General features: G+C 27.8%; 1 protein-coding gene across 1 annotated transcript; it reads right to left on the reverse strand.

Moving 5' to 3' along the window:
- Positions 1-889: 889 nt before the first annotated feature.
- On the reverse strand, positions 890-4347 carry LOC131179294 (receptor-like protein kinase 5). Its single transcript, XM_058145805.1, has 2 exons — positions 1640-4347; positions 890-1509 (listed from the first exon to the last, which is right to left on the reverse strand). Exons 1-2 carry the CDS (start codon positions 4260-4262, stop codon positions 1064-1066), a joined length of 3069 nt encoding a protein of 1022 aa, XP_058001788.1. The 5' UTR covers positions 4263-4347; the 3' UTR covers positions 890-1063.
- Positions 4348-22474: the final 18127 nt, after the last annotated feature.

Raw genomic sequence — 22474 nt, forward strand, 5'->3', positions numbered from 1 at the left:
TTCTCTGGAGTCCCAAAAATTATTTCATAAATTTTCTCTTAGCATTAGGACTCCTAGATACGAAAACCGCAACTTCCTACTAGGTTACCTATCGCTAGGGCACCGGCTCATTTAACTTGGTTGTATTTTATTTCTAAAATTTTTCCTAAATTTTTTTTATTGTTATTTGAGTTATTTATGACTCCTCACTCTAGTCTAAATATTTTTCCAAACGTTCTAACTGTCCGGATTGACACCGGTCACTGGAACAGTAGAATGTACGAAATTGCTACAGTGAAGTTGTTACAAAAAAGATAACCCTAACCTAATTTTACTTTACTTAAATTTTAAAATAAAAATTAATTAAGAAAATTAATTGTTTGATATTATATTTTGGTGGATGTCCACCAAGGGATAATTAATTTTTTCAATTTTTTTTTTCTAAAATTTTTAAAAATAAAAATTAACAAAGAAAAAACTATTTAGAATTATTCACCAAAGGGTGATTATTATTTTTCTTAAATTTTATCAATTAAAAGGCCTTATAAATTCCAATGATTGTTCAATATTGGAATTATCTTAAAAATCGTGAAGTTTTAAGTTCGAATCTCAATTGGATCCAATTATATATATATATATATATATATATATATACCTTGAAATAATTAAGCTCAAAAGTCTTTTCTAAAAATTTTTTAATTTAAAAAAAACAATTAATTTTTTTAAATGTCTTTTCTAAAAAGAAATTTCTTAAAATGAAATTAGTTAATTAAAAATTACTTTAGCAATTTCCTAAAGTGAATTTAGTTAGCTCAAACTAAATTTATTATGATAAATTATTTTATTTTATTAATAATTTTTCATTTCAAATCTTGTTTTAGGATTTCTCCGGTACATGGGCTTCACCATAATCAAAATATAGTTCGCTGAAGGAAGAAGCAGAAAGCTTTTGAAAACAGAGGAACTAAATATGGCGATATAATTGTAAGCAATTGGCTGCAAAACTTGCTTCCTAATGATTATTTTCATGACTATAGCATATAATACACTCCAAAAAGACAGAAAAAAGCACTATTATCAGACTTCACACGCTGTAATCTAAGCTAATATCGTATTCATCATCTGATACTCTATTACTTCGCCTGTAACTAGAAAGATAAGTAGGATTGCCAAGAAGAGGAGTAACATCAAATTCGCTTCCCAATTTCTCTCCATAATTCCTCGGAGAAATTCTACGTAGAATCTGCAAAACATCCTTCATAGAAGGCCTTGTAGATGGTGCAGTGCTAGTACAAATGAGTCCTAGCTTGAATACAGTGGTCATTTCGTCCAGGTAGCATGATTCCTTAATTCCCTCATCCAGGCAATCAACGATAGGCTTTCCCTCTAAATTTCGCCTCCATGCCCATTCTGCAAGGCTGGTATTCTGATCCCCAACATTTGCTTCTCTTCCTGTCACCAGTTCCAGGAGAACAACTCCAAAGCTATAAACATCGATCTTCTCATTCACTTTTGTTGTATAAGCATACTCTGCAATACAAGCAAAAAAAACATATCAGATTGAGGCTTCATTTTTGCTTTTACAGCTAAAACTATTCAATCGAGTAAAATTTTTTGCGAGTACTTGACAAAGCATTTTGAAGCTATCTTATGCTCTTACCTGGGGCAATGTAACCAAAAGAGCCCGCTACAGCAGACATCGTGTGAGCTTGTCCTTGCTTAGCCAGCATTTTGGCAAGTCCAAAATCTGCAATCTTTGCCTCGAATTTAGAATCCAACAGGATGTTACTAGACTTGACATCTCGATGAATGATAGGTGGGGAGCAGTCATGGTGCATGTAGCATAATCCTTGCGCAGCTCCAATGGCAATCTGCATCCTTCTAGGCCAATCCAAGAAAGCATGATGGATCGAGTTTGCCGCTGATGATGATCTTTTGTTCTTTCCATGAAGCCATCTGTCCAGGCTTTGATTCTCCAAGTACTCATAAACAAGAAGCTTTGATTCTTCACTTGAAATATAACACAACAATTTCACTATATTTGAGTGCCTAATTGTGCCCAGGATTTGAACCTCCGCCACAAATTCTTTCTCGAGCTTCTCATCAAATGCTTTACTGTTCCAAATCCTCTTAACAGCAACAAATTCTCCCGCATGGTTCACAACGATGCGGTATACCTTTCCTGACCCTCCACTTCCAATCAGATTATTTTCTGTCAAACTTGCCAAAATATTTGCTTCTGTGAAATCCACTTTCTGGAATGAGGTCAGCTTCCATGTTGCCAGATCACGTTTTTGCTTCTTTCTCTGATAGCCTCTAAATGCAAGCAAGGTTAATATAGCAGCACCTATGAAAATAGCTATGGCAAGAACCAGAATCATGGCAAGAAATTTAGAGGACAGTTTTTTGGAACTGCGGGGTCTAATATAGCAATTTGGAAGGTTTAGAACTGGATTAACAGCACAGAGATTAGAATTATTCAGGAAGCTGTTCTCATAAGCAAGGTTATCAAACTGATCCGGAATTTGCCCAAAAAGTTGATTGGAGGATAAGTTGAGTTCTAGAAGCTTTAGTTGGCCTAACTCGGATGGGATTTTGCCAGAGAAATGGTTTTGAGATAAGTCCAAGTAAGAAAGGCTAGGTAAAGACCCCATAACTGTTGGGATTTGGCCAGAAAGTGCATTTCTTGAGAGATTTAAAGTAGTCAGTGACTTCCAGGAGATTATCTTGGTTGGAAGTTGACCTGAAAATTGATTACCATCAAGGAAAAGAGCAGTAAGAAGAGGTAGGCTGGTCACTTCCACTGGAATTTCACCTGAAAACAGATTGTTGCTTGCCTCAAAAACAATCAAATTCACCCAACGAGATATCCCTGTAGGAATTGGACCAGAAAATTTGTTGTTGCTAATCTCCAACCTGGACAAATTCGAAGCCAGAGAGCTTGGAAGTTCACCTGAAAATGAATTATCACTTAGCATCAAGTATGTCATGTTAACTGCTGTCCAAATACCTGAAGGTATTTCGCCAGTAAATTTGTTGTTGTAAAGCTGAACCGTGAGCAAAGTGTCACAGTTTCCAAGCGATTGAGGAACCTCCCCAGTGAGATTGTTTGAAAATGCAACAACACCTAGCAAAACACCTCCAGCACATAGATTTTCTGGTAGCTGGCCACTGAAATGATTGGTTGAAACCTCAAAATGTTCGAGCTTTGAATGGAGGCCTAGTTCTGGTGGCAAGACCCCACTCAAGTTGTTGGTGAAAACCTTCAAAGTTTTCAGTGTAGAAATAAGGCCTATACTGGGGGGTATTTCACCAGATAACTGATTGGTAAATAGACTGAGAAGTTTCAAATTCTGTAACTTGCCAAAGTCTTCCGGTATTGAGCCATTCAAGTTGTTCATAGCAAGATCAATTTCAACCAAATTCAATGCTTCTACTTTCTGGGGGATCTCCCAAGACAATTTATTGCGAAACAGATACAAATTGGTCAAATTCTTCAACAAAAATAACCCATCAGGAATACTACCTTCCAGATTGTTTACTGCCAAATCCAAATGCTCAAGACTTGAAAGATTGGCAAAACTGTCTGGGATGGGACTGATCAAATTGGCATATCTAATCCACATGAATGTCAACTTGCTTAGCTTGCCGAATTCCACCGGAATTGTTGAAGGCACAAACCCATTATAGGCCAAGCCTAATTCTACAAGGTTGGCCAAGTTACCGATCTCCTTCGGAAACGTCCCATTGAACTGGTTTGAATTCAGATACAAGTACTGCAACTCCGTTAGGTTACCTATCGCAGGCGGAATGTCACCGGAGAAGTTATTAGCTCCGAGGTCTAAATATTTGAGATTTGAAAGCCAGTGATCAATATCATCCGGGATTGGACCCACAAAATAATTTTGAGAAAGATTCAACCTTTGTAGCTTTGAGCAGTTGAAAACAGCTCTTGGAAATCCTCCGGGGATGTAGTTAAAGGACAAGTCAAGAATGGTGAGGTTTGTGAGGTCACAGATTGTTGCCGGGATTTCTACTGAGATGTCCTTGTTACTGAGCAAAAGGTTGGTAACCTTACCGTCGGCGCATGAAATCTCCGTCCAACTGCACGGCGAGGATGAGGAGGTCCAGGACTGTAGAGACAGTGGATTACCCAGTTGTTGCTTGAGCTTCAAGAGGATGTCAAGCTCTGTGTCAACATTTTGTGAAATTACAAGGAAGGGTATAGATGTTATGAGTAAGTATAGGAAGAGGCTCAGAAGTGGAAAGGTTAGTTTAGACATATTGAACCGATTCAATCAATTGCTCAGTTGGATTTATTTTTGCCGGGAAAAGGGAAGAGAAACCAGTGGCTTCTTTCAAATTTGGCAAGCCGAGGAGACCATATGTATGGGTTGAGGTTGGGAAATGACATTGTGATTAACAATAATTACAACTTCACCACTGAAAGTGTTTGGTTTTAGCACCAATCAGCTACATCTACCAAATGTGCTATACTGTGGATTTCACCTGCAGAAACCAGTAACCTTTCATACAGCAGAGAAACAGAAAAACTGGGACTTATTTCTAACAAAAAAAAAATAAAATAATATATTCTCCATTTACTCTCGTGCTGATGATAAAGTACGTGAAAATCATTTTATTTGAATTTAAATTTAAATTTGATTAAAAATTTTAATATCTGAATATATTTTTAACTCAATTAAAATTTATTTTAACTATCTAAATTTGTTTTGTTTTAAATCTAATTATTATTATTAAAATTATTTAAATTCATTTAATTTTGTGTATTTTAATTAATAATTAATATAAAAATATTTTTTTATTAATAATTTATATTTTAAAAATTTAATAATTATATAAGATATTGTAAATTTATTTATTTAAAATATAATACATAAATGTATATATATTATTATAAAAATATATATTTTTTATTTAATTAATTATTTATATAAATAAATTTAAGTAACGAATATTCAATACTCAAAACTTGAATTTGACCTAAATTCATTATGGATATTATTTTTCAAACTCAAATTCATCTTAAATTTAATTATATATTATAAAAATTTATCCTATTAGAGTTCGATTGAGTCAGATACTTGCAAATATTCGATCTATTATCATCCTTAAAAGTAATATTAGAATTTAAAGGGCAATTGTGTAGTTTTGAAGGTGATCATGACCAATTTTGCATTGTTTTTGCTCAGAGTCTAACCAACTTTAATTTGTTAGGTTTTAAATTTGAATTTTAATAGAAATTAAATGAGATGCTGACACAAAAGATGAACTTGGAAGGAAGGTTCATACTTAAAATTTTCCACTAAATGAGTTGTTCAATTTTGACTATTTTAATTGAAAATTCCTTGGTCTTACTCCTACAAGATTATTATATCTAGTGGCCGTCCTTCCTCATTTTATTATATAAAATATTTTTTTCCTTTTTTATTGTGTATTGTTTCTTTATTGATTTTTAGTTAATTCAACTATTTTATATTTATAAATATAATTTAATTATTTAATCTTTTTAGTTAATTTAATTATTTTATATTTATAAATATAATTTATTTTAATTATTTTAGTTGATTTTTGTTCTCTATATTGTCGACAAAAAGAAATTGATAAATGTTAAAATTTTAATTATTTCATTGATTCACACTTACAGTAGATATGGATTACATTACTTATATTTATAAAAATGTTTGATAAAGTGTAATGTAATATAATAGTCATTATTGATGGTCCAATGATATTGGTATCCAAGTGGTGGTGGTAATGGTGGTGACTAAATGGTGATCGTAATAGCAATGGCGGTGGCAATGATGGTTATTAAGTAGTAGTGACAGTGGTGATAAGTGAGATTGGATGAGAGTTTTGATGGGTGATGGCTATTATAATGGCTAAGTGATGGACAGTGTTCAAGTGTAATAGTGGTGGCTGGATGGCGATAATATTGGTGATGACAATGATAATAATATTAAGAATAAATGAAAAAAATTAAAATAAATAATTATATTTATATTTATTTTTATATATATAATTATCATTATATTACTTGAATGTAATTGATTCATTATTTAATTGTAATTCATTACATTATTTTTTTTTATATTATCAAATATGTAATTTATGCGTCTGAACTTTGAATGACTATAACCAAAATAATCAATGTTTATTTTTTTACCGTTATTGATATTTTATATAATAAAACGAATAATATAATATCATATAAAAATTTTATAATTATTAATGAGTTTCGACTTAAGTAATATTACAATTAAATTCTAATATTTATATGATTTCACGTTTAGATTTTAAACGAAATTAAAATAATAAAAAAATATATAAAAAAAAAATTGATCTAGAAGAAGGACAAGGCTAAAGATTCTCGATGATTGATGACCACACACGTATATATATACATTGTACCTTATAGATGTTGAAGATGTATGCAGAAAATGCCGTGCTAAGTTGGCATTATATGAATTCTAGAGGAATTAATAGCTTTATATATAACAGAATTTTTTTTTTTTTTATTATTTTGACTTATATATGGTTAGTTTCCTCATCGTCATATATACTATACTTTTATTGTTTGAACGCTGGAGTTGTTTAACAAGAAATTGCACGTTATATTAATGCTTTAATCTAGAAGGAAAGTGACATTATATATATATATATATATATATATATATATATATATATATATATATATATATATGGCTGAAACTTAGAGATAATATCGGTTATGGTACCTGTAAAAATTATTTTAGTTGAATTTAAACTAGATTAATATTCTCAAAATTTTAACTCGTTCAAATTGGATTAAAAGTTTTTATCAACTATTCAAATTCATCATAAATCTGATTATTATTACTTGAAAAATATCTGAATTATTTAATTTTTTATATTTTAAATAATAATCTACATGAAAAATTATTTTTATTAATAATTTAAATTTTAATAATTTCATAAAATATTTAAATTTCACTTCATTTTAAATAAAATATATAAAATTTATAAATATTATTATGAAAAATATATATTTTATATTTAATTAAGAATTTATATAAACTGGTTCAAGTAACGGATAACCAATATATAAAATTCGAACATGACCCGAACTTATTATGGGTATTATTTTTTAAAACCAAACTCACCTAAACTCTATTACATAATACTCAAACTCATTTTATTAGAGTTCGATTAGATCAAATACCGACAAAAAATCTGATCTATTGCCATCGATAGTGGAACCAGAGAGTAATCTTTTAGGGCTAAAAATAAATACTAAAATGAAACTAAGTAAAATATTAATAAAAATATAGGGATTAAAATAAAAATATAAAATATTAATGGATTAAAATTAAATAATATAAAAATATGAATAAAATTTATATAGAAATGAAAAGGTAAAAAAAAAAAAAGAATGGCAAATGGTATTTTTCTAAAAGAATATACTAAAAATTATTGATGAAATTTTAAATTTAAAGATTTTAGGGGAAAACAGTAATTTTTGAGAAAATATCTTTAAAATTTGTGATGAAATTATAATTTTAAAAATTTTGAGGGTCACAGCCCCTCCGTCACTATATGGTCCGTCACTATATGGTCGCGCGCGCGCATATATATATATATATATATATATATATATATATATATATATATATATATATATATATATATATAATTTGTTGTAAACATCATTTAGTTATTTTTATATCTCATATACAGTGCACAATTAAAAAAATTTTAAGGTCAACATATAAAAATATACATATTAAAAATAAAATTTTTCAAATTAATTTTCAAATATTAAGACTTTAACATGTAAAATTTAGGAGGATAAAAATTAAGCTAATTTAACTAATATTTTCATATGAAAATAAGAGCTACAATATTCAAGCAAATTATATAAATGAGCAGTTTACTTTTATATTTATTAAAAAAGATGCACAATAATTAAATTTATGAGAGTCGATTTAAACATTTATATTATATATATATATATATAATATTTTAATAAATTCTTTTCTTTTTGTTTTAAATAGTTTGGTAGAAAAATTATAGTGTTGTAATTTGATAAATTAACAGCCTAAAATGAATAATTAGAGAAAATATTTTGGATAGAAATAATTTTTTGTTTAAATTCCCATCTTCATTTTTTTATATATATTTTTTACTTTATCATATTAGTTTATCAAGTAAAATGACATCTGCGGTAAATAAAGTAAATTCAATTTAAATTATTGTAAAATAGATAATGTGTAGTAATTGAGATAAATCTAATTATTTAAGAGTTAAAAAAAAAACCTAATAAAAGTTTCAACTCAAAGTTGAATTTTGATATATAAGTAAGACTGCTTTTGTGATGTTACATTTTCTTGATATGAGTTATTAATTATGTCATATTTTAATTTGTATTTTTTTTAAAGAAAATAGTATAGATTTTTATTTTATTTTATTTTATTTTAATTAAGATATTGTATTCTAAATTCATACCGTTAAATTATTTTTTTATGAAAAATATAAAAACATCTTTTAAATTAAATTGATAATTTAATTAGATGTTAATTATATGAAAATTAATATTTAAATGATATTAACTTTTTTATTAAAATATTGAATAAGTTTTAATAATAAAATATTTTAATAATTTAAAATAAAAATTAATGAGATTTATTTCGATTATATTGGAGTTGTTTCCAAAATTATGTGATTTCAAATTTGAATAATATATCACTATTAAAATCATGATAATTTTTATAGTCTTTATTTCTATATAACCAACATACATGCACACTTCACATCCGATGTGAAATCTCAAAAGATTAGTCTCTGAGCATGCTCAACTCACTCAAAGACATCAACCATGGCACACCAAAACACTCAGCTCTCCCTTGTTTTCATTCAAATATATATATATATATATATATATATATATATATATATATATATATATATATATATATATATATATTTTTTTTTTTTTTTGTCGATAGATAAAACACACGCACACATAAATCAGTGACGAGAATGGACCACTGTTAAAATCATGACAATTTTAACAAAATCTTTATTCTATATAATCCCACCTCCCTCCCCACACACACACACTCTCCTAATCTGATGTGAGATTTCAAAGGATCAGTCTCTGAGCACGTTTGACTCACTCAGTCACGACCCAACCTATGGGCCGGACCGGCACTAGGACCTGGGCCAGCCTAAAGCCCTCGAGGCCCGTAGTAAGCCTAACTGTTCATTAACCCAACTCTAAGGCCCATTTGGGCCCAATATCAAGAAAACAAACGGACAGAGTCCGACCATAAAAATGGACTTTCCAACGGGGAGTTTTTGACTCACCCGACCTGTAAACACAATATATAGTCATTTGGGGAGCTCAGCTCACCCTCCACATACTCATCAACATAAAAAATAAATGGGAGCTCAGCTCCCTCATCCAATCCATCAAACATGTATAGCATATTAAGTTTACAGGTCCCAAAATAATAATTTAGTTTACAGACCCAAATCAAATAAACATTTCTAACACATGCGGAAATTTTAAGATTTAACAAGTTTATACAAACAGTAATAATTGACCTGCGAGGGAGAAAGCAGGTTAACCTCAAAAATATCCTCCTGTGGCCTGTAAAAATTTTTGAACAGGAGTGAGCGTTTCGAGAGTAAAATATCAATTTTAACCATAATCTCTATAACTATCTAAAACTAATGCAACCTTTGGAATGAAGTGAACCATCAGCAATAAATTCACAGCATAGCATCAGAAAGCTAAATTGGAGCACTCACACACGCTGTAGTATCAATCATAACATATGGAGCCGATCCTATACGACTCTCTTAAATCCAACCCGTGCCGAATTACTCAAGCTCGGACTTCCACTTAATAACCAAATCGAGGGTCCCACAATTACTCAAGCCAGAACTACCCTCGAAGGATCGGTCCCAAATGAATTACTCAAGCCGTGACTACCCCGTCCTATCCATAGTCCACACCACATTACACGCACTCCAACGCACGCACACTGCTCCAAATTACCACAACAACATCCATGGCACATCAACAGTTATGAATGCAACATAAATCGTGCCTAGAGTTTAACTACATAAATATATGCATATAAGTGATGCATGGGCATGCTTGAACATATAATAATATCGAAATTACAATTAAAATTAATATTCTACTCACAGACTTGACGACAATCACTGTGGCGGCTGGGCGGAGGAAGAAGGCTGTTCCGGCTCACCTGACAATTTTATTACAATCATTTAATAAATTTGACTCAATACAAACAAAGAAAAAGACCAATACGTCCTAAGTCGTGCCGAAAATCCGGCAGAATCTCCTCTATACCTAGGACCTACCCAACCTGCAAAAGGGCTCAAAAGACACTTTTATATTCACAATCCATATGTCCACAACTCAATCACATCACACAGTCCCTCCTGGGCCCACCAAATCAATCATCCATCACAATATGTAAAATTTCAATTTAGTCCTTATAATTGATCATTTTTGCAAAAACTGCTCAAATAAGCTCTAAAAATTATAAAACTCTGCCCCGCGGTCCTTAGAAATATTACTAAGCTATTGCAAAAAGAATCGTAATTTTCTAAGCTACCATGATTATTTTATGGATTTAAGCACTAGAAAATTACGAAAAAGTAAGGTTCGGGTTTACCTTTGCCGATTCCGACTTCGGGAACGCGCTCGGGATGCATGACAATGGTGGGGTAGCCAAAACCTCGATCCAATTCGGAGACTTTTCCGGTAGCTGGTGCATCTGGCCGGAAATTCAGCATCCCATTAACCGTCGAATTTCCGCGAATTGAGGATACCTACACGAAGCCCAATAATAATATATAAAAAAATTAGGGGTGTTACACACTCATAGACCTTAACCAGGGTCACACTAAAACACTAAGCTCTCTCTTATTTTCACTCAAGAGACTTTCTTTTTTTTATCGATAAATAGAATACACGCACACATGAGTCAGTGAAAAGAATAGACTACTGTTAAAATTATGACAATTTTAATAAAGTCCTTATTTTTATATACACATAGGCACACTTCACATCCAATATGAGATTTTGAAGAACCATTAAATAAATTACTTTTATGATTTAATAATTTAACATTAACATTTTGAGTTTTTGGGAAAAAAAAAAGGCTCTGTTAGGGAAACTATGTCAATTCTTTCTGTCTTAAGTATATATAATATGATTCTCAAAATAAATATAATATAATAATTCTCAAAAAAAATATAATATAATAATTCTCAAAAAAAAAAGTATATATAATAAAACAATTATATAATACTTTAAAACTCAATGATGATTTAAATTTACTGTACAGGGTAAAATTATTTTAAAACCTTTTTAATAACTGAATAAAACTGGACTGAAATAAAATAAAATAATTAAAAGAATGAAACTGTAAACCAAAATATATAAAAACAGAATCAAAATATTAACTAAATTAGAATCAAATTAAAAATTTAACTATTTTTAGTTTGATTTCTATTTGAAATAAAAATCAAATCAGCATAAAAAGTTTAAATTAAATTTCAGTATTTTTTTTAAAATATTGTTAATAATAATTTCGAATAGAATTCAACAGTCCAAAGATTCTAAAATTGAAATTACTCAAATTAATAGACTTTTAATAATTTTTTTTTTGTTATTTCGGTTAAAATTTTATGAATTTTAATAATAAATGAAGGTAAAAGTAAAGGGATTTTCATCATTAATCATGAAATTCTTATAATCGTTTCCAGCGTTATGAAGTCCCATGTTCGAATATCAATGAGTCCGTTATATAACATTTTAGCTTAAGTTTGAATCTATTTACTAGTTGCATGTTATTTTGAGTCAAAATTTTAATTTTTATTTAAAAAAAAATAAAATCAAAATTTAGATTAATTGTGTTAATTCAAGCGGATAAATTTTAAGTCAGTTAATATAAGTTATGTGGTTGATAATCAATTTTTCATGCTATTGAGGCTTGTGTTATTTTAAATTGAATATAGATTTAAACCAAAGAAGTTTAGGTTGGATCGAAAATTGCATCTACTATATATGTAAACTTAGAGAAAATTATTATTTACTATTTATTTTTTATTTTTTATTAAATTATTTAATCTTTTTCGTCAAATTTTATGTTAGTAAAAGGTTTAATGTCATTCAAAGTGCTATTTAATCTATTTATTTTAATGAAACTAATTATTTAGTTCCTATATTTTAAAAAATACATTAGTTAATTTCTATAATTTAATTCCGTTAATTCTGTAATTCTTCCTATTATGTGTTTTATACTTAAATTGTCCTGACTTTTTGCCTCTTATTTTTTTATACTCTCTTTTTTTTTTTCCCTACACACCACACCCTTCTTCTCTTCGTTATCTTTCTATTTTTCATTTTTTGATAAAAATTGATACAAACTACACACTTAAAATTATTAATCAATTTAGCTAAATCTCCGAGTAATTAAGGTGATAATTTAAGAAAATCATTTTCTAGCAAAAAACATAAAAATGATATCTAGAGAATTGAATAAAAATCATTTGAATAATTTAAAAAAAAAAATAAATTTAGATTTAGTCTTTATACAATAAAATTTTCTCTAGGAATTTTTTTTAAATATAAGAATAAATTAATTAATTTCACTAAAATAAAGAGACTAAATAGTAGTATTTTTCAAAATAGAGGAATTAATTAATTAGTTTCATTGATTAGAGGGACAATAATATTTTGACATGCATTAATTGACAGAAAATTTAATAAAAGGACTAAATAATTTAACGAAAGTAAAATATAAGAATTAAATAATATATTTTTCAGGGACCAAAAGTTAATTTTGTTTAAATACAAGAATTAAATAATAATTTTCTCATAAACTTATTTACTTAAGATCTTTTATATCTCACATCGATTGTGGATGTGTATTGGTGATGCATGTATTTTATATCATTATTTAGGTATAATTTTTGCACATAATTTACCTTTGTTTATAGCTATTACTATAGATATTAGCATATATTTAGTCAATTTTACCTTTTTACACTTCTTAGTTTAATTTTTGGAACTTGTTTGTTTTGTAGGTTAAATTTAGAGAATTTTGGTGTATTTTTATCAGAGCAGCCATTTGGAAGAAATTAGAGTTGAATTGAAAATTTTGAAGTTGAGTTAAAGAAACAGAAAGTTGCACAACTATAGCATAACTTGTGTCATAGGTTGTGTCGTCAAATATGAAGTTTTTCTTGGGCAGAAAGTTACACAGTGTAACACCCCTATTTGTATAGCCCGGTATATTTCACTATTCCAGTGAATGGTGTCGGTCCAGAAAATTAAGGGGATTAGAACCACATCTAAGATAACTAGATAAGCCTTAAACACAAATAATTAGTAATTATCAATTAGTTAAGTATAAATAGGTTAAATGAGCCGAGAGTCACAGTGATGGGTGACTTTCTCGGGAAGGATTGCGAAGTTGATTTAAACTCAAATTTCAAACCGTAAAATGTGACGTCGCTGTCCTTAGGACTATTGCGAACACAGTGGAAAAGAGAAAATCAGGAAAAAGAATTGTTAAGCCGGTCAAATAATTAGGTGAGTAATCCGGAAGAAATATTGAATTATTTGCAAACCGGGTAGAACCGACGATGGGCAATTTGGTCAATTGACCCATAGAGCTGACTCCTGACCTAACTGTCTAATAAAATTGGAGAAAATAAAATTTCGGAATCAAGAATTAAATTAAAGAAGTAAATGAAAAAGAAATGAAAAGAAATGAAAAATCCAAAAAAATCAAAAAGTTTATGACATCATCATGACATAAGCATGATGTAATAAATTCTAATATTTAAAAATTGAAATTTTGGGATAATTATGAATTAATAAAGTTGAACATTCAAAATAAATAAAATTATTTCCTTTCTTCTTCCTTTGGACGTCCACCTTCACCTTCATTTTCTCTCTCTTCACTCACTAAACCTCCATGGAAGCTTGATTAAAGCTTCTCAAAACCCTCACTTTGGCCATAATTTTCCCAATACATTAAACTAAACCTTGTTCTAGCACTTTAGTTCAACTATTGAGCAAGAAAGAAAGAAGGAAAAAGAGAAGAAATTGGAGGAGTGAACTTCAAAGTGGAGGTAAGCAATCTAATTTAAAAAATTTAGTTTATCAGTTGTGTTTGTAGCTTAACTAACTAAGAACTCAACTTAAAAATCAAAAGAAAACATCTTTGGAGGACCAAATAGAAATTTAGCCAGCTAAGGTTTAGGTTTGAGAATGGATGATTTTGATGTAAATTATGAATTAGTTAAGTGTAATATGTTACTCTAACTGATTTTTTTAAAGATTTTTTATTGATATTTTCAGTCTAATGAATTAGAATTAATTCTGTTTGAGTCGGATCAGCTCATTAAAAGGTAAACGTTTTCAATTGGTATCTTTTTTATGCACAAAAAATCGAACACTCAACCTCGCTTTGCTGTAATTGATTTTTATATCATACCAAACAACATAAGATAATTTATTTTTTTTTTAAATATTGTTCACATAAAATATTTTTTAGAAGCATATAATTTTTTTAAATAAATGGAAACTTAATATTAATTTTTTTTACCGTTATTGATATTTTACATAATAAAACGAATAATATAATATCATATAAAAAATTTATAATTATTAATGAGTTTCGACTTAAGTAATATTACAATTAAATTCTAATATTTATATGATTTCACGTTTAGATTTTAAACGAAATTAAGTTAATAAAAAAATATATAAAAAAAAATTGATCTAGAAGAAGGACAAGGCTAGAGATTCTCCATGATGGATGACCACACACGTATATATATACATTGTACCTTATAGATGTTGAAGATGTATACAGAAAATGCCGTGCTAAGTTAGCATTATATGAATTCTAGAGGAATTAATAGCTTTATATATAACAGAATTTTTTTTTATTTTTTATTTCGACTTATATATTGTTAGTTTCCTCATCGTCATATATACTATACTTTTATTGTTTCAACGCTGGAGTTGTTTAACAAGAAATTGCACGTTATATTAATGTTTTAATCTAGAAGGAAAGTGACAATATATATATATATATATATATATATATATATATATATATATATATATATATATATATATATATATATATAACTTAGAAATAATAACAATTAGGGTACCTGTAAAAATCATCTTATTCGAATTCGAACTCGAACTCGATTGATATTCTCAAAATTTTAACTCGTTTCAAATCGGATTAACTATTGAAATTCGTCCTAAACCTGATTATTATTACTTGAAAAATATCTGAATTATTTAATTTTTTATATTTTAAATAATAATCTGCATGAAAAATTATTTTTATTAATAATTTAAATTTTAATAATTTCATAAAATATTTAAATTTCACTTTATTTTAAATAAAATATATAAAATTTATAAATATTATTATGAAAAAAATATATTTTATATTTAATTAAGAATTTATATAAACTAGTTCAAGTAACGGATAACCAATATACATAACTCGAACATGACCCGAACTTATTACGGGTATTATTTTTTAAAATCGAACTCATCTAAACTCGATTACATAATACTCAAACTCATTTTATTAGAGTTCGATTATATCAAGTACCAGCAAAAAATTTGATCTGTTGCCATCGATAGTGGAACCAGAGAGTAATCTTTTAGGGCTAAAAATAAATACTAAAATGAACTTAGGACTAAAAATAAATACTAAAATGAAACTAAGTAAAATATTAATAAAACTATAGGGATTAAAATAAAAATATAAAATATTAATGGATTAAAATTAAATAATATAAAAATACGAATAAAATTTATATAGAAATGAAAAGGTCAAAAAAAAAAAAAATTAGAATGGCAAATGGTATTTTTCTAAAAGAATATACTAAAAATTGTTGATGAAATTTTAAATTTAAAGATTTTAGGGAAAAACAGTAATTTTTGAGAAAATTTCTTTAAAATTTGTGATGAGATTATAATTTTAAAAATTTTGAGGGTCACAGCCCCTTTATCACTATGTGGTCCTACGCACGCGTTAAGGTGAACATATAAAAATATACATATTAAAAATAAAAATTTTCAAATTAATTTTCAAATATTAAGACTTTAACATGTAAAATTTAGTAGGATAAAAATTAAGCTAATTTAACTAATATTTTCATATGAAAATAAGAGCTACAATATTCAAGCAAATTATATAAATGAGCAGTTTACTTTTATATTTATTAAAAAAGATGCACAATAATTAAATTTATGAGAGTCAATTTAAACATTTATATTATATATATATATATATATATAGAATATTTAAATAAATTCTTTTCTTTTTGTTTTAAATAGTTTGGTAGAAAAATTATAGTGTTGTAATTTGATAAATTAACAGCCTAAAATGAATAATTAGAGAAAATTTTTTGGATAGAAATAATTTTTTGTTTAAATTCCCATCTTCATTTTTTTATATATATTTTTTACTTTATCATATTAGTTTATCAAGTAAAATGACATCTGCGGTAAATAAAGTAAATTCAATTTAAATTATTGTAAAATAAATAATGTGTAGTAATTGAGATAAATCTAATTATTTAAGAGTTAAAAAAAAAAAACCTAATAAAAGTTTCAACTCAAAGTTGAATTTTGATATATAAGTAAGACTGCTTTTGTGATGTTATATTTTCTTGATATGAGATATTAATTATATCATATTTTAATTTGTATTTTTTTAAAGAAAATAGTGTAGATTTTTATTTTATTTTATTTTAATTAAGATATTGTATTCTAAATTCATACCATTAAAGTATTTTTTTTTATGAAAAATATAAAAAACATCTTTTAAATTAAATTGATAATTTAATTAGATGTTAATTATATGAAAATTAATATTTAAATGATATTAACTTTTTTATTAAAATATTGAATAAGTTTTAATAATAAAAATATTTTAATAATTTAAAATAAAAATTAATGAGATTTATTTCAATTATATTGGAGTTGTTTGCAAAATTATGTGATTTCAAATTTGAATCATAATTAGAGCTAAATAAATGGAAGAAAATTAAAATAAAAAATTTAAAACTAAAATTAATATATAATCAAAATAAATTAATTCCATATGTTAAATCATATTAAATAATTTTTTTTATAGATAGAACACAAGCACACACAAGTCAGTGATAGAAATAGATCACTATTAAAATCATGATAATTTTAATAATCTTTATTCCTATATAACCTACACACACGCACATTTCACATCCGATGTGAGATTCCAAAAGATTAGTCTTTGGGCATGCTCGACTCACTCAAAGACCTCAACCATGGTCACACCAAAACACTAAGCTCCCCCTTGTTTTCACTCAATTTTTTTTTATCGATAGATAAAATATATGTGCACATGAATCAGTGACAAGAATGGATCACAGTTAAAATTATGACACTTTTAACAAACTCTTTATTTCTATATAAACCACCCCCCCCCCCCCAACACACACACACTCTCCACATCCGAGGTGAGATTCCAAAGGATCAGTCTCTGAGCACATTTGACTCACTCACAGACCTTAACCAGGGTCACACTGAAACACTAAGCTCTTCCTTATTTTCACTCAAAGGACTTCCTTTTTTTTTATCGATAAATAGAATACACGCACACATGAGTCAGTGAAAAGAATAGACTACCGTTAAAACTATAACAATTTTAATAAAGTCCTTGTTTCTATATACACATACGCACACTTCACATCCAATATGAGATCTTGAAGAACCATTAAATAAATTACTTTTATGATTTAATAATTTAACATTAACATTTTGAGTTTTTAGGAAAACAAAATAGGCTCTGTTAGGGAAACTATGTTAACTCTTTCTGTCTTAAGTATATATAATATAATTCTCAAAATAAATATAATATAATAATTCTCAAAAAAAAAGTATGTATAATAAAATAATTATATAATACTTTAAAACTCAATGATGATTTAAATTTACTTTACAGGGTAAAATTATTTAAAAACATTTTTAATAACTGAATAAAACTGGACTGAAATAAAATAAAATAATTAAAAGAATGAAACTGTAAACCAAAATATATAAGAACTAAATCAAAATATTAACTAAATTAGAATCAAATTAAAACTGTATTTAGTTTGGTTTCGATTTGTAATAAAAATCAAATTAAATTTCAGTATTTTTTTAAAAATATTTTAAAATATTGTTAATAATAATTTCGAATAGAATTCAACAGTCCAAAAGATTCTAAAATTGAAATTACTCAAATTAATAGACTTTTAATAATTTTTTTTTGTTATTTCGGTTAAAATTTTATGGATTTTAATAATAAATGAAGATAAAAGTAATGGGATTTTCATCATTAACCATTAAATTCTTATAATCAATGCTTATAATCGTTTTTAGGGTTATGAAGTCTCGTGTTCAAATATCAATGAGTCCGTTATATGACATTTTAGCTTAAGTTTGAATCTATCTACTCGTTGCATGTTATTTTGAGTCAAAATTTTAATTTTTATTTAAAAAAAAAAATAAAATCAAAATTTAGATTAATTGTGCTAATCCAAGCGGATAAATTTTAAGTCAGTTGATATAAGTTATGTGGTTGATAATCAATTTTACATGCTATTGAGGCTTGTGTTATTTTCAATTGAATATAGATTTAAACCAAAGAAGTTTAGGTTGGATAAAAAATTGCATCTACTATATGTGTAAACTTAGAAAATTATTGTTTACTATTTATATTTTATTTTCTATTAAATTATTTAATCTTTTCGGTTTAATGTCATTCAAAGTGCTATTTAATCTATTTATTTTAGTGAAACTAATTATTTAGTTCCTATATTTTAAAAAATACATTCGTTAATTTCTATAATTTAGTTCCGTTAATTCTTTAATTCTTCCTATTATGTGTTTTATACCTAAATTGTCCTGACTTTTTGCCTCTTTTTTTTTTTATACTCCCTTATTTTTTTTCCCTCTGCACCACACCCTTCTTCTCTTTGTTATCTCTCTATTTTTCATCTTTTGATAAAAATTGGTACAAACTATACACTTAAAATGATTAATCAATTTAGCTAAATCTCCTAGTAATTAAGGTGATAATTTAAGAAAACCATTTTCTAGTAAAAAACATAAATATGATATCGAGAGAATTGAATAAAAATCATTTGAATAATTTAACGAAAGTAAAATATAAGAATTAAATAATGTATTTTTCAGGGACCAAAAGTTAATTTTGTTAAAATACAAGAATTAAATAATAATTTTCTCATAAACTTATTTACTTAAAATCTTTTGATATCTCACATCGATTGTGGATGTGTGTTGATGATGCATATATTTTATATCATCATTTAGATATAATTTTTACACATAATTGACCTTTGTTTATAGCTATTACTATAAATATTAGCATATATTTAGTCAATTTTGCCTTTTTACACTTCTTAGTTTAATTTTTGGAACTTGTTTGTTTTGTAGGTTAAATTTGGAGAATTTTGGTGTATTTTGATCAGAGCAGTCATTTGGAAGAAATTAGAGTTGAATTGTAAATTTTTAAAGTTGAGTTAAAAAAACAAAAAGTTACACAACTTATGACACAGCTTGTGTCACAGGTTGTGTCATTGTCAGACATGAAGTTTTTCTCGGGCAGAAAGTTACACAACTTGCAATACAAGGCGCAACATAACCGACTCAGCTTGTGACGTTTTAATGAAAATTACTGACGTGGCACTTTCGTCCCTCTGATTTAATACATCATTTTCTCCAGAATCTTCTGTCTTTTTAACCCATTCTAGGACAGACCTTTGCACCATAAAAAAAACTTTTTTTTCTCTTTCTTTCCATAAGGAGAAAAATCAGGAGATTTTGCAAGTGAGAGAGAGAGGAAGAGAAGTACGTGAGATTGATTTTTGGCAGCAGTAGAGGACGCCTTTTGTAACACTCCAGCAGCAGATTCTTTATCATTTTATTGGGTTTTTCTCCTTCTACAACAGTCCAGCAGCAGATTCTTTATCATTTTATTGGGTTTTTCTTTCCCTTAGCTTAGATTTTCATTATTTCTTTATTTTATACTTGGATTTGTCTTGAAACCATGATTTGTGAGTAGATCTTTGAGATTCAAGAGATGGGTTTGTAAATATTGCTTTGTATTGTGGTTTTTGAATTGATTTAGTCATTTAAATGAGATTTGCAGCATTTTGATTTATTGCTTGTGAGCTTGTTGCCTTACTTGATGAATAGGCCCTCATCAAGTTAAATTTTAATCCTTAATAGATGGACTGAAAAGTGAATGTTTGGGATAGATAATCTTGCAATAAACTTAGTTTTCTTGGTGTTAAAGATAAGCTAAGAAGATTAAAGGGACTTTCAAAATCAATTAGAGCTTTAATTGGGTTTTTATCAGGTTTGAAATACCGTGAAAATAGGGTTTGATTTGATGAATACCAACTTTGAAATACTTGAAAAATGTTTCAAAGAACTAAGAATTGATTTCCCTCAAAATTGCAATTCTCATGTGTTTGGCTAAATTGGGGATAAACCACATGCAAACAATATTGAAAACGCTATCTCTAGAATCACTTTAATTTTTTTATTGAATTTAGATTTAATTCCTCCCAATTTCAATTTAAATTTTGGTAATCTAGTTTAATTAATTTAGTTAATTGTTTGATTTAGCTTAAATTCCTCAAATACCAATTTTAATTTTAATTTTCATTTTTAATATCTTTAAATTTTTCCACTCTAATTAGCTTATTCTTTTAATTCCAATTTAAGCACAATTCCCTGTGATAATGATATTTTTTAAAACTATACTACTGTGACCCGTGCACTTGCGGAAGCTATTTCACAGCTAACATCAAATTTTTGGCGTCCTTGCCGGGGAATTGTTTGTTTTTAAGTTGGATTTTAATTATTTTAAGCTGATTAGAATTTTTATTTTCTTTTATTTTCACTGTTGTTCCTTGTATTTTTCAGGTACTTTTCTAGTTTATGAGACGATCGAAAAGCTCAAGTGACACTCAATTTTTGTTTAACCCTAAAATTAAAAAATTCTGTTGAGCCAACAAAAAGGAATCTAAGAGGAGAAAGGAAGCAGAAAAAGAAGAACAACAAGGGTTTGACCAAGAGGAGAAAATTGAAAATAAGGAGAATTAAAATAGAGCTATTGGTGGAAATAATGGAGGAAATGAGTAAAATAGGAAGAATGAAGTTGCTAATCAAAATGATCCTCAGAAAAGATCCATGTTAGATTATGCTTTTCCTAGATGTGCAGATGTGAGAGATGATAGACCTATCATTGGAGCTAATCAATTTGAGTTAAAGACTGGTCTCATTCAAATGGTTCAAAATTCAAAATTTGGAGGTAGTCCACTTGAAAATTCTCATTCTCATTTGAAGAAAATTTTGATGATATGTGGCACTCAAAGACAGCTTAGAGTTTCAGATGAAGTGATTTGGCTCACCTTATTCCCATTCTCTCTTCGGGATTCAGCATTAGAGTGGTATGACTCACTTCCACAAGCTATTATAGCTACTTAGGCTTGGGAGCAGCTATCTCAAGCTTTTCTATCTCAGTTTTTCCCACCTGGGAAGACCACTCATTTGAGGAATTTGATAGTAGCTTTTAAACCAAGGATGATGAAACTTTGTATGAATCTTGAAAGGTAATGTCCTCATCATGAAACACCCAAATGGATGATTATTCAGAATTTCTACACCAGAGTTACTCCAGCCATAAGAAACACAATTGATTCACAAGCAGGAGGAGATTTCATGAGAATGACAAGTGAAGAATGCTATGATCTATTAGAGAAGATTGCTCATAATACTCATTTGTTGGGAAATCCAAGAGTAATTGAGCCAAAGAATGCTGGGATCTATGAACTTGACTCAGTTAACTACATGAATGCAAGATTTGATTAGTTGACTCAGCTTCTTAGTAATTTTTGCACAAAGGCAACAACCTCAACTCCTACAACTATGCAACAAGTTACCTACACAGATGGAACTCAAAGTTGTGGAGTTGATTACTCTTCTTATGGTGATGATTATTTGTAAGAATAAGCTGTTTATGCAGGAGGTTATCAACAGAAACCTATCTAATGTCAATGATGCATACATTTTGCATAATCATTTAGGTTTAATTTCATAGCCATTTTATTTGATTATTAGTTACTTTTAGCTAATTTTATTAGTTATTTAGTTAGTTTTTCATAATTGTCAATTTTGGATTAATTTGTAATTTTTACTTTGTTTTGTAGGAAAAATGGTGTTTTTGAAGGACTGAAAAGAAATTTTGCCATTGAGGAGTGACTTCTACAGCCAAAGATGTAAAAACAAGTTTTCAAGTGGAAATATGCATAGACAAAATTGCGCATAACTTGCCGCATAAGCTATGCAGAT

The sequence above is a fragment of the Hevea brasiliensis genome, chromosome 4 (genome assembly GCF_030052815.1).
Source record: "Hevea brasiliensis isolate MT/VB/25A 57/8 chromosome 4, ASM3005281v1, whole genome shotgun sequence".
NCBI classification, from domain to species: Eukaryota; Viridiplantae; Streptophyta; class Magnoliopsida; order Malpighiales; family Euphorbiaceae; genus Hevea; species Hevea brasiliensis.